We start from the raw sequence: 14329 nt of genomic DNA, 5'->3' as shown, positions 1-14329 counted from the left end.
TCGAAAATCAGAACTCGGGAACTTTAAGGAATCAAATCTCCTTCTATACATATCGGACATAGAAGAAAGTAAATATGATTTACGAAAAATAATTTAAACACCTTAAGAACAGACTATTCTACGTACATCAGCGAAAACCAACATCACTGAAAGTTTTAATAAAAATCATCTAATGATAAATTAAAACAATCAGTTTAAAAATGGTAGAGAAGATGGGAGTAAAGTGAAGTGAAAAATTCTTCATAAGCTTAAGCTAGTTAATGAAGAAAATATATAAATTGTCGATTGGAGGGATAAAAAATGTTATTCGCAAACTTCTAAACTAGTTCTTAACGATTGTCAAGGTGCAAATGAATCAATGAAAGACTGGAGCATACTAGTCGGAATTATCACAATCCATGAAACATTTTTGGCCTCCCTCCCTCTCATCACTGTCACACGTATTCAGTATGCAGAATTGTGCTACTTCCAGAAAATTTATAAGATATTGAAAAGAAATCAAATCGTCTGATCCAGATTTGAAATGGACACCAACTCCCTGCCGTCTGTGATGCTCCTTTAATTCTTTAATTGAAAAAGAGACACGGTAATTAAGTTTTGAAAAGAGTACCAGGGCCGTTGTTATTTCAAAACACTGGGGGGGGGGGCTTTTGGCGGCCCCTTCATTTTTTCAAACGCATCCTCGAATGTGCAGAGAGAGACAAGATTTGGCTTCTGGTTTAGCAGGTATAATATTACTAGACCTCAGTACTAGCAATATAAATAATCGTAAGGATAATATTCAATCAGAATTAGGCTGTGTCGGAGGGCTACCTTCTTACATTATTTGCAATTTGAAGACATAAAAACACAGTTTTAAACTATATGTTAAGTTTTTTTGGGGGGGGGGGAGGGGAGAGGACTTCCAGGATAACCTCTCCCGATAATTTTACCAAATTTAAGTTCCCAACACAATCGTACGTTACATTTAATTATGTTCAGAAGAGGGGATCCGGAGGATCTCCCTCGGGAATTTTCAAGACTGTTATTTGAGAAACACAGTTTTAGACGATCTATGGTGATGTTAAGGGAGGAAGAGACTCGGGGTCCTCGTTCTATAACTTTTCAAAATGCGAACTTTAAGCACGCATTCCCAACTGTGAATTATTTGTGATTGTGACACGTAAAGGGGGGTCCCGGGGCTCTCCCCCGGGAAAAATTTGAAAATTGTAGTTCAAAAAATGCAGTTTTAGACGATCTATGGTGATATTACGAGGAAGAGAGATGAAGCCTCCCCCCCCTCCCCGAAATTTTTTGAAATTTCGAAGTCTTCGCGATTGTAGACTTTTTGTTAAAATTTAGTGCACCGCCAGTTTTTTGAAATCAAAGCTCCGAAAACGTAATTTAAGCCAACCTTCGATGGAAGGGGGAGGAGAGGGGGAGTTTTGAAGCGGCTCGTGACCAGAAATGTTTCGTAATTGTAGCACTAAAAGCTAGATTTAAGACATTTTTCGATGATGTTGGTGAGAGAGAGAGAGAGAGAGGGGCATTCTATCGAAAAAAACTTCGATCCGTAGAAACCGCAATTTCAGACGATTTTTGTTAATGTTAATGGGTGGAGAGATTGGCAAATTTTTAAAATTGAAATTCAATTAAAGTAATCGTAGACGATCTATTAATACTGTTAGAGGGGTAGAAGGGTTCGGAGATCTCACCTCCGAAAATTTTTCTAAATTGAAGCCTTAACAAGAAAATTTTTGAGGATCTTCGGTAATATTTGGAGGACGACAGTTTCGGGACAACCCAGGGAGTTTTTTTTTTAGGGGCACTTTCATGGTTTTTCGAAATTGCAGTCCTAAATACTCAGGTGTATGCCATCTTATTGACGTTAGGCTAAAGGATGGGGTTTGAGAACATTTTTCCGGGATTTTTTTCAAAACCTAAATTTTAAAAACTCACTTCCAGGCCAGCTTTGGGAACGTAAAAAGAAGGGTTTGGAGTTCCCCAGTCTTCGTTTCAGTTTGGCTACTTCCCTCCTATCTTCATTGTCAATTTTAATTACTGATAAACGTATTGTGGTAATATTTTCTTCCAATTTTCCTTTGCCAAACACGATTATTTGCTTAGATTTTCCATAACAAAACTTTCAATTTCCCCCCTAATATTTTTGCTTTCTTGCAATACAAGCGTTTGCGGCCTTGGAAAAAGGACTTATAACATTTTGAACAGATGTGGTAATTTTATACGATACCTTAGGTCTCCACTTCCACTTCATTTTATTTTAAATATGCCATCTGCATCTCTTGATCAAGCTATGATTTACTTACAATTTTTACTTTCAAAAATTTAAAACTTTTGGTGCGAGTATTCATTACAATACTTTGAATCTCTCTTTGCATTTAACTGTTACTACTATTATTTTTTTCTCTCTCTATTTCAAATTTATTTCGGCGAACCATACATTTTTCTCCACTTAGCAATGATTTTCAGGACAATATTTTTCATCAAAAAAAAAAAATAATAAAAAATATGGGAATGTTTCGGCGAACCCTATCCTATGGGTTATTCCAATGAAGCTGTCCTATTTATTTATGTTTTTTTCTTTTTAACTGAAGAACCATGAAGCATAGTTTTGTATAACGAGGGCCACCGAGAGACAAGGCGTGCACCATGTTAGTTTTGTCGCCTTTCCTCCCTCCCATTATGCTAATTTTACTCTATGCACAATACTTTAATTTGAGCCGAGCCCATTGTTTCCGACTAGGCAGACATACCCATTCTGCGGCGTAGTGAAGAGTGTATTGTACTGAATACTTTTTTTTTTTGCGTTAATAAAAATGTTTGAAGCGTACATTTCCGATACTCTTAATAAAAGATTCATGGATGTTCCTAAATTGTATTTTAAACTTACATTTTCTATTCAAATTTCATAGAAAAATACTTTTTGTCACTATTATTTCAATTGTTCATTTATAATTGCTGTTTTAATTTTTTTAAAACAACGAAGAGTTTCCCTTTCTCTTCGTGCGTTTTCATCGCTAAAATGAAATTGGCTGCTCCACTTCTGAAAAACTGAGACCCAAGAGGGGGGGGGGTGTAGCATCCCCCCTCTTGGCAACGGCCCTGAAGAGTACGTGAAAAAAAAAGTATTATTAATTCATCTATTTCTTGTTGAATAAGTTTAAATATTTTTTCGTTCCAAAATTTCATGTTCTAAAGAAAAAAAATTGAAAAAAAAATCCCCCCCAAAAATTTTGATGGCGCAACTTGCGCCATAATCCCCCCCTGTGGGCACCCCTGTCAGAAGCCAGGGTGTCATCCATGTCATGCCCAAATCTACTTGTGGGCCTCACAAGTAGAACTTTTAAAGCAGTCTGCGACGCTGAGTAAAAACTCGAAATAGTTTGCAGGTCGACCCAGGATTCGATTTGTCATAACGCTTATTATTACTAAGGACAACATGCAAATAAAATACAAATTTGAAAATTGCGAGCAACTAGCGAAAGTTTTAAACTTTGATTTAAAATGGGGAACTAAAGCGCAGGCAGCTACCGGATCGGGTGCTTTTGGCTCTCAGCCACCGAGGTCTCTTTTTACAGATGTAGGCACCTTTTTAGTTTTAGCTTTTTCTTTGTTTCCTTCTAAACTGTTTTTGTGCTTTAAACTCGATAAATTTGTGCAGAATGTAAAAATACAAGGGCCGTGGTAGCCCGATCGGTAGAATGTCGGATTCGGGGCCGGAGGGTCCTGAGTTCGAACCTCGATGGTCGAAGATCCACCGTCGTCATTAAAGGGGACTGGGCGACATTAAATATGCTCGTGGTCTCAATGCCCTCCAAGTGAAACGATACCTCTGGGGGTGCTAGCACCAGGTAGCTATTAGCTCCTGGTCTAGTTCTAAATTCTCATTAACTGTTTGATCCGGTGATGGTGCTGCCATCTATCGGTATAAAAATAATGGAGGCAAGGCACTTAGTATGCAGTCCCGACATAAATACAGTTGTAGTCAGTTGTGACTCGGAATCGAAGTAAAAATACAGTTAAAAAACAAAAGTTGATTCAAAAATAAACTGCTTGCCAACTTGAATGAAACTGGGGCCTCAGTGGCCGAGCGGTCTAAGTGACTGCTTGACACTGGCACAGTTGAGGCGGTGGGCTCGACTCCCACTCTCGCTCCGGTTGTACCTTCCCTTTTTTGTGATGGAAATTCTCCCCCCCCCCCATGTGTTTTTTATATGTCTAATAAAAATTCATTCATATCATGCGTAAGGGAGGCAAGGGGCCTTGGTGGCCGTGTGGTTTCGCCAACTGCTTTGTAAGCAGAGAGGCGCGGGATTTCCCGTCGATTCGATTCCCGCCGTAGCCCTGGTTGCTCCCGCATTCCTATGTAATGTACATCTTTCATGTGTATTGTCGCGGAAATAAAATATGGAAAAAGTTATTATGTGGATTATTAGAGGTAAAAGCTTCTCCGCTGAGAATAGCTATATATCCCAATGTGTGCTATCATAAATCAAATCAAATCAGGGAGGATCCTTAGATTGTAGTCCTCATCAAAATAAAAACCTGTGCAATTATGCACCAAAAGAAAGAATGAAGTGGCGACGGAAGTCGCAACACAACGATGTTTTTGCTACCGGGGTATTATAACTACTTGATTCGTTTTTGAATTGTGCGGTGCGTTAATAAATTTTACGTTAGCATGTGTGGCGAAGCTTTTTCTTTCCTTTGAGGTAGGAATGAAACAGAATTAACTTTATGGTAAAGACCTCATTTTTAATGCAGTGTAAGATTAGATTGAAAAGATTACTTTGTGACTAATCCGTTCTAATATTTACGTGTGCATTGGTTTAAAAAAAAAAAAGATAAAGAAAAAAAGATAAATATTTTTCGTTTTTTTGATGTTTTCATTTAACTAAAGCGTATTGTTTGGCTCCCTCAATTATTTTGTATTTTATTATTTTACAGCATACAGTAGGCGCCGCTTAATGTGATCACTTTGGGACAAATATAATTTGATAACAATAACCGAAAATAATCCAGGAGACACAAAATGAAGATTTTTTTTCCAATTCAGGTGCATTTATTTTGGCAACCTCAAATTAAAATCACAATGACTTAACTGAGCACAGTTTTAAATTTTAAATTATTAAATTAACAGAATGGAAATATCTGAATTATAAAAAGTTAAAGCTAAATTATGCAATTTTTACTCACATAGTAATAGGTGAAGTAAAATATGATCGTTTTCTCTGACATTCGTAAACCAGTTTCAAAGCACATTCAGCTTTTCCAGCATGGTTTTGCTTGTTTAAATTTTAATTTAACTTCGCTTTGTTTTCAATTTCGACACAATTCTTTAATAGTTTACAAAGTAATGGCAACAATGAAGGTCCTACATCAATAACTGCAACATGTCCAGCGACTGAATTTTTTTTAGGTGCAAAAGAAAGTTTTCTTAGGTGGAGTCTGGTCACTGGGGGCGAACTTTCTGTAGCATCATTTCTCAAAAAATTTTGAACTGCTATTGAAAACCACAAAATGCTACACAGAAAGTTAGTCTCGTCAGGGTTTGCCTATGTATTTCTGTTAATTGAGGAACAAAAAGGGGAAAAAATTGAAAGTTTATGAAAAAGTGATAACAATAAACGAAGACTCTGATTACAATATCCGACTTTTTTAACGTGTGTTAACATACAAGTGTTTCGGGACATCGTGATTCTGATAACATTAAGCGAATGATAACATTAACCGTGATCACATTTAAGCGGCGCCTACTGTAGTTTGTATTTACTTGATTCCATCTAATTTTCTAATTATTTAATGTATCATCATTTGTATGGTAAAACGAATCAGAGACCGAAAAAGTGAAAACTTACTTGTAGTTACGTAAAATGAAATCTTTAAATTTATTACAAAAAAATAATAATTAAAAAATATTGGAAAAATTATTTTGAACGAAAGTGGAGCACATATGCGTCTTGGGCAAGTTTTACATAAAACGCGTACATTTATTAAATTTGCCATTTAATGTATATTCGCTAGTTGAAACTAATGCTACACCACTTAAGTTCAAAAAAAGAAAATTTGAATTTTTGACATCCTGAATTTAAATTACGCTTTTCGTAATCGCGAGGGTGTGTGTGCAGACGTGTGTGTATGAATAGGGATGTATGAGTGTGTAGGCGCGTGTGTGTGTGTGTATGTGTGTGTTTGTAGAATATGGATGCCCCGCCCAGCAGCTCGCTGGAGGAACAGCATCGGGGAGCTGGCCGACGGTGGTGCTGCAGGTACGCCACTGCATGGTATGTGTATATTAGTGGCGTGCAATGATATTCCCATCAATTTTTCTGAGGGTATACTCCCAGTAATCCATTACGCACAATTTGTGTGTATGTGATCATATACATAGTATGTCGTAATATGAAAAATTATGAAGCTTGAGGGTATACGCTATATGTCTAAAAAATGTTTGAGAGTATACGGTGTATATGGAGTATACCCTATGGGAACACCACTGGTGACGTGCGGTCCACCCAAGCAAACCAGACCTTGATGGATACTCCAAAAATAATTTTTATTTCTCTTTTTTATGCTCATGAAAGGTAGGAAGTAAGAATCATAAGTTTTTTACAGTTTGTGCAAATTTGCGTGTCAAGGTTGCAATGTTTTAGTGTAGTTTCAAGGCAGGGGGTCCTAATATACAGACCACCATCACTATTTAGACCTGGACTGCATTTTCAGGAATACAGCTGATAATTTCCAGTGCCAACTGTCTACGATAGTCTTCAAGATGAGTTTGTTTGTTGTAGTGGAGTGCAGATCGAAGTGGAAGAAAACTCTTGGTAGTCTCTCTGAAGGATCAATGCAAGATCTTAAAGATTGAGACTCAACTTCTTGAAATAACATATTTTGATTTCTGCCAAACTAAAACCAAAAGGGCTGTAAGTCTTTACTCTTTGGTTGTTGTGCCAAATGTGCAGATACCGGGAAGTATGATGTTGGGGGTCATAGCTAGAAGTTTTATTAAAGTATTTAATTAAAGTTAGTCTTGAACAGAGCTATACCAGAAGAACATCTGTTTGTGAGTCCAAGTATAATGCCAGCGGCGCTTAGTTGGACACGTTCTAATTTCTGAAGATTGATTTGGATGCGCAGGAATAAATTGGTTAGTCATATTCCAGAATAGTTCTTATAAGTGAAAGACCTATTAGTTAAGAGTGCTTACATCTCAGCTCCCCAATCCCTTTCTACTAGAAATTGGACGATGTTAAGGCGCTTATGGGCCTTTGAAACCAAGTGGTCTATATGTCTGTTGCTGTTAAATTCAGGATCCAGAATGAATCTTGGTACTATGCTTGGGAAGTTTTTCACATATTAGAAGTTGGACATCGAAATATAATTTTGGTTAATAACTGTATGGGTGCTATGACACTACTGATTTTGCTGGATTGAAAGTCATTTTATGTTCTTTTACAAACTTCGAAATTGCAGCTAAAGTTGCGTTAAGGTAAGGATCGCTTCGATGTTAGTCGCATCTGTCTTTGAATTTCAAAATACAATATCATCAGAAAAGATTGTTATATCAACAAGTTTTGATTTCCTTTTTTCTACACCTGCCAGAAACAGGGAGAAAAGAGTTGGGCTTAAGACTGACCACTGGGAGGAACGCCTTGTCCCAGTCTAAACGAATCTGAAAAGATTTTATTGAATTTAACTCTAATGGAACTGTGATACAGGAAAGCTGCTATCCAGACCAAGGCTTTACGTTTAATATTTAAAGGGTCGTGTAGATTAATGATAAGCTTAGCTTTCCACACAGTATCCGTCACACACAGGCCTTGGGTAGGTCTAGCAAAGCCGCCATAGAATATCGAGTTGGTTTAAAGCTTTGGGCGCATCTGATCTTTTTGGCAAAAATAAAGTACTTGATCAGTAGTACTATGCCCATTTCTAAACCCGTATTGTTCAGGTGAAATTAGTTGATAAAGGTCTAGAAAATATTGAAGTCTTCTAAGGATTATTTTTTCCATTGGTTTACTAGTCATACTAGTTAAGGCTATAGGTCTATAGATTTCAAGGGACCTTCTTTCTTTGTCCAGTTTTCTGATAGGAATAACAGTTGCTCTCTTCCAGTAACTGGGAAACTGTCCACAAGTTCGAGAATGTTTTTATCTAAAAGTCTTTGCTTGCTAATTATGCTCAGGTATTCTAACGTTTGGCCTTGTATTCTGTCAGGGCCAGGACATTCGTTAGAACTAGGAAGGTTATAGCTGGAAGTAGTTCTTGGGAGGAGTATCTCCGAGTGAGGTGAGTGACCCTAAGATCTGTACTGCGACAACCATTGATTATGTTCTTTACTCTTTTTTAACAGGCCTGTCTTTAAATGAGAATTTCAATCTGCTAGTTACTTAATAAAAATGTTTATCAGTGAAGTAAAGATGCTTCAAAGTTACACTTTGAAGCACAAAATTTTGTGGAACACAAGAACTAACATTCAAACACTATTTACAAATGGCTACCTGACTGCAACTGAGCAATGGCGATCCCACAGGTTGTTGACAAAAAAAAAAAAAGTGAACTAGTTAACACGTCTACCGATAGTATGCACCACGTATATGGGGGAAAAAGTCAGGGGTTCCATTAGGGGGGTAGGGTCCCACATTAGTAAAATTTCTCTACCATTAAATCACGATTACAAGCTATGTCATCTGCGTAACGTCAAGTGTTATGCTAAATGCTTGTTCTTATTTCCAGCAAAATAATCCTTTTCATTTCGTTCCTTTCAGATTTTCTTGGTATTATGATTATGAATTTACAAATTGTTTCACGTTCAACGCTCGCTGGGACGGAAAGAATAACGGAAGTAGAAGTGCATTTGTTTTCAATCCGGTCACAGGTATGGCTTCAGGTAATCTCTCTAATTTATTCTAATATTGAAGTTGTTTGAACTAATTTCCACTGTTTCCGAAGTTATGTTTCTAGTGGAGCGATTGAAAGAGTAATTTCATCAGGTAACGGAAGTAAATGTTTGGTGTGACGTTACAAATTTTTATAATTCAACAAACAGCTCAGCCACAGGACGAGTTTGATATCAGATTGCTGGATCGGATGCGATTTCGCTCACGTGACTGGTTGAAAACGACAGTGTTTTATCTTATATTTAGTAGTGAAAAATATATTGATCATGCTTTTTAAATTATGGATTGAATGATTTGAAAAAATAATTATAATTGAAATAATTATTCATTTTAGAACTCTTGCTGTGTGTAAACATGGATGTAGACAACTACAGCAACATTACTGGCTCAGTTTATGGAAGAATTCGATTGACAATTCACGAAGACGATATCGTGCCTAATCCTACGTATGATGCAGCAAGTTTGGAAGCGGGAGGATTCTATTCATATGGCGTGCAAAAGGTTAAATAAAATCGTATATAATTTAAAACTGAGTGTATGTATCTATGTATGTATCGGTGTATGTATCTATGTCCAAGTTACTTCTCCCGAACGCCAATGAACTGACCATCGAACCAGGTATCAATAGATTCCTAATTTTCTCGTCTTTATGTTTGGCTATTTAACATAATTCTCCTATAATAATTAGCGGAGATATCAATTAAAAACTATTGATTATGACACTTAGAATTTCGACATGAAATCCCTATTTTCGAAGGCTTTCCTCCATTCAAACTATTATTCAGTGCTTCATCTCAAACTTTCCGTAACAATGCTTTTATTAAAATTTGTAGCGGTGAAGAAAATCATTGAGACGGAAGATCTGTTGTCATTTTTGTCTCGAATATGAACAAAATAAAATTATGGCTGTTGTTTTCAGGCTTTTCCTGTTTTCGGAAAATTTAAAATGTTTTCTTTTTGGTTATTTCTCCACAATCTACCTCAAAATTTTACTGATTTTTTTTTCCTCCCCAAATCTGCTTGTTTAAAACGCGCGTCACTTGACATAACTTTTATTTTCGAGGTGGAGCGTGCAAAACCAGGGCAACGCAGCTAGTATATTCTTATTTGTCTGATAAATATGATTTTGCTAGATGTTTGCATATATTAAAGAAAAAAAAAAGTCGCACTGGTTTATTTTGATTCATGATTTCTCTATTTTTAATTACTTCGCCCACTCACTTTAAAATGGCATAATTGCCATTAACTGATGAAATTTTACTATAGCATTGTATAGTTATGAAATATTAAGAAATGGTGATAAAAAATATTAAAAATGAATTTTTAACCTTGCTAAAAATTTATCCTACAACTTAGAATAATGATTATGAAAATCATTTAAAATGTAATTATTAACCAGGTTCAAAAGTTATCCTGCCATTTAGGGTAGTTTTGAAATGTGAAAGATGTAATCCAGAATCGATTTGTTCATCAAAGTAGTTCAACTTCGAACCAGAAACATTTACTAATATGTTTCAACAAGTTCTAAGGACGAGAGATTTCAACACCTTCAAATAAGCTTTAAAGAGTAAACTTTCAAACGGTAACTTTGGAATTATTGAATTGTAGAATTTGCCTGCAGATTTTGTAAAAAGAGAAAGAAAACTGATATTGTAACAATGCTACCAGACATCAGAGTGGAGCAAATTTCCTTTTGCAATTTTTTTTAAAATTCAAGTACAGTAAACCCTTCATAATCCGGAAAGCCATTTTACAAATAAAAGCCCAGTTAGAGCATTAATGTATTTTTGTTGGCCGTATTTAGTATTTTTGTTATTTTTTCTTTATGCAGTTTTATATTTCATTCGCTTGAATTCAAAATACAATTTTTACTGCGTACAGTAGTGTGATAACTTCCAGTACCACTAGTTAGTTTATGTACCTCCGTACTTTTATTTATTCAGTCGACCCGATCCCCTATTAGTCAGGATTGATGAGAGTGTACCCTACTGCATATTATAACAAGTTGATGTGTGCCCCACATGACTTTCTTTTACTCCAATTTTAATGTCATTTTCCCATTATTGGTAATTTTAATGTGATTCAATAGTTTACTCTTTAAATATCACCAACAGTGGCCAAATTAAAACTAGATTTAAAAAAAAAATCGCCAAATTTGTTGCCAAGTTAGCAACAAAACTTGGCGACCAAAAGACTGGTGAAATATCGCCAAGTGTCCGCCAAATTGTAACACCACTTAAGTTTACAATTTGGCGGTGATTTCACCCCCAAAAAGGGGCAAAAGACCCCCTTAAAAAACACCCGAATGCAATCAAAAGGGGAGGTACACAACTAGACCTTACTAGGAGGTCTACGTACCAAATTTCAACTTTCTAGGACCTACACGTTCTTGAGTTATGCGACATACATACGCAGATACGCACATACATACATACGTACATACAGACGTCACGAGAAAACTCGTTGTAACTAACTCGGGAAGTCGTCAAAATGGATATTTCGCGTGTCTATAACGTTCTTAGGCACTTATCCACGTGTGGTCGAGTCGAAAAAAAAACTCATCATTCATATTCGGGAGGTGAGCAAAAGGAAAATTAAGGTCGATTTTTGAGTGAAAATTTTTTTGCGAATACGATACTTCCTTTTTTTGTAAAAGGAAGTAAAATAAAAGAAAGAAAGAAATACAATGGAGTAGTATTATATTTACATGGTTTCGCGGCTTTAAAATATTGAGAGGAATCGATCAAAACTGGTCTCACGTAAATGAAAAATTGCCGCATGTCATGTGATTCAATAGCAAGATAATTTTGATGTAAAGAGAAATTTCCCCTTTGAAATCCCGAAAAAAAAGCCCACAAAGACCTGCAACTTTCCTCATAGTCAGGTGACAGGTGTTCGCAAGCCCATTTGGGAGCAATAATTTACTGCCAATCATTAGTTAGTACTACATAAATTATGGTCTACTCAAGTTAAACGAAACATTTCTTGCTGAATATGAATCGACTTTCGCTATTTAGACAATAAACTATTAACAAAAACAATTAATGCAAGTTCTATTGAATAAAAAGTGCTAAAATCACATTAGAAACTACATACTTTTTTTGTAATAAATTCGTCATAAATTGGATGGGGGGGGGGGGGGGGGGGCGAGATGCACATTGTCGGAGAAAATACATCTGTACACCGAATTTCATGTTTCTAGGCCTTACCGTTGTACAGGAAGCTCTTCACACACAAACTAACTATCATCTTTTTATTATACAGGTAGTTATCAAAATAATGGAAACACTGAGACAAGTGTGGTGCTGGAAATCGCTACTCTGCCGTAAATGTTCTGTTAATAAAGGCGCCTTCTGACTGTAATCACTCACACTGGTGAATCCAGATGGTGATTGAGTACTGTGGTCATTTTTTGCTGCTATTGTTCGGTTTTTTTAGACATTACAATGCGCTTCAATGCCCGTCGGTTTCTTTCACTGAGCTTTTTCCATCCACTATTTTGCTTTGCCGAGCTTGTGTTACTGTGCTCTGATGTGCTGTCATGACTTTAGATACTGTAGCTCTAGAAACACCAAAAAGTTGAGATGTTTCAGTTACACTTGCTCCAGCTAGACGTGCTCCAACAGTTTGGCCTCTTTTAAAATGTAAGAGGTTTGGCATTTTACGTGCTTGAAAAAAATTCAATACTTCCAGAACTTCAGTCGAGCCATCTTATACAACCAGAATATGTACATTGCTACTTATAAAAAAAACCGGGGCATCTAGTTTTATTCTTTATTACTTACGAAGTACAGTCAAAAAAGTCACTTTTATTCACAGGTGTTTCCATTATTTTGATAACTACCTGTATGTATAGAAAAGATGGATATGAATAGAAGGAAAGATGGAAGATTTATTTTTTTGACAGGTAACAACTACTTTACTGGAATGGCCTTATCAAACAAAATGCCGTAATTACAAAGAAGAAAAAGAAATCAGGGACTGGTGCTAGAATGAGTCAAAAGGTAAGATATCTTTCAAATAGAATGATGGTTTCATTCTTTCATTTGTGTAGGAAATCATTGATTTTGTCAAATCCGATCGGAAAGATCGAAGTAATAATATGTTTGTTCATTGATATTTTAACATTATCATTAATTATCTACCCCCACTTTTCCAATTTTTTTAAATCGTGAATCTCCCTATTATCAAAATATTTCCGCAAAAGAATCAAAGAGCAAAACTGAAAAACCATTGTAAAACGCCTTGCTTAAATTAATTTCAAATATTTTATTTGACGCAAATAGAAAATGGCAATAAATAAAAATTTTAAATCATTGAGAGTTTTCGATATTTTACCGGAGCGTCACGAAACAAATTCGAATAGAGACACCCTGATTAGCTGGCGATATGAAATATACTTTACGTCCTATTCTCATACCTACCAAAATAAACATGAAAAAAATTCATAAAAACCCAGTCATAGCCGTTTCGGCGGAGTTCAAACACTAACATCGTGACAGAAGATTTTTATCTATTAGATGAGTATGCTTTTCTGAGTACGTGTAACACCTCAACTCTAACCTTAGAAAACCTTAAATTTGATTTATGACAATTCTCCAATTTTTTTGCTCTGCGAACAATTTTACACTCACTATCTTCCAAGAAATGCCATAAAATCCCCCCGTTCCTTCTTCCTCCTACTAGTAACCAGGGAGGTAGAAGGTCCTACTCCGTGCTGGTAACATAGAGAGGAAAAGATCTTTTTTTCCTGGATTTTTGAAATCATATTCCTTATTCGCTTACTCCTACAGCATGAGAGTCGTTTACAGCTGTGTTGCTGTCTTGAAGGGGATTTTCTAATCCCAAAATTTCCGAACATTTTGGGCTGACAACACATTCTAAAAACGGGTGAAATTGTTTTGAAAAAAAACTCTTAAAATGGTTGTATGCATATTTGAAGAATTTTTTCGGAAAGAGGGGGGAGGGGATCGAGCTTCATCATAGTTTCCAAACATTTTACTTGGGTCCACTAATCACTCCCTGCGTGCCTTGTCTCATTTTTGCTAATTGATAACGTTCCAACATGATTTCGGTATCATACCTGTTTCAATATTTGCTGTAACAAAATAAAAGCAAGTTTTCTGAAACTCACATGAGCTCTCGCAAAAACACTCACCCTTCGACTACTCCGGCTATCAGTATCGCACTGACAAGCCGCGTTCACAACACACTTTTCTACCCCGTAAATCCCCGCTCCGGCTCCGCAAAAACCGATTGAAAAATTCCCCGTTTACATGTAAAAAAGAGACTATACAGAAACCAGAGGAAACCCTCCCCAGCATCTTTAGTTTTTACCCAGCATCTTTAGCGGCTATACCCAGCAAGTAGACGAACTTGTTTCGCGCAATGCATTCTGGATAAAAACTCCGCTTAGACTCTAGAAGGAA

The 14329-nt window shown here is 36.3% G+C and overlaps 1 protein-coding gene across 1 annotated transcript in view; it reads left to right on the top strand.

The window, feature by feature from the left end:
- LOC129226524 (acid-sensing ion channel 5-like) overlaps positions 1 to 14329 on the top strand; it is a 41174-nt gene that overhangs the window by 10353 nt on the left and 16492 nt on the right. Inside the window, exons 4-6 of the mRNA XM_054861133.1 lie at positions 8769 to 8890; positions 9235 to 9401; positions 12808 to 12904. Coding sequence (XP_054717108.1) covers positions 8769 to 8890; positions 9235 to 9401; positions 12808 to 12891 — 373 coding nt within the window. The 3' untranslated portion in view covers positions 12892 to 12904. The remainder of the gene's footprint in view (positions 1 to 8768; positions 8891 to 9234; positions 9402 to 12807; positions 12905 to 14329) is intronic.

The sequence above is a fragment of the Uloborus diversus genome, chromosome 7 (genome assembly GCF_026930045.1).
Source record: "Uloborus diversus isolate 005 chromosome 7, Udiv.v.3.1, whole genome shotgun sequence".
NCBI classification, from domain to species: Eukaryota; Metazoa; Arthropoda; class Arachnida; order Araneae; family Uloboridae; genus Uloborus; species Uloborus diversus.
Note: the sequence above shows the minus strand (reverse complement) of the source record. Positions and strands in the feature narration are given on the sequence as shown.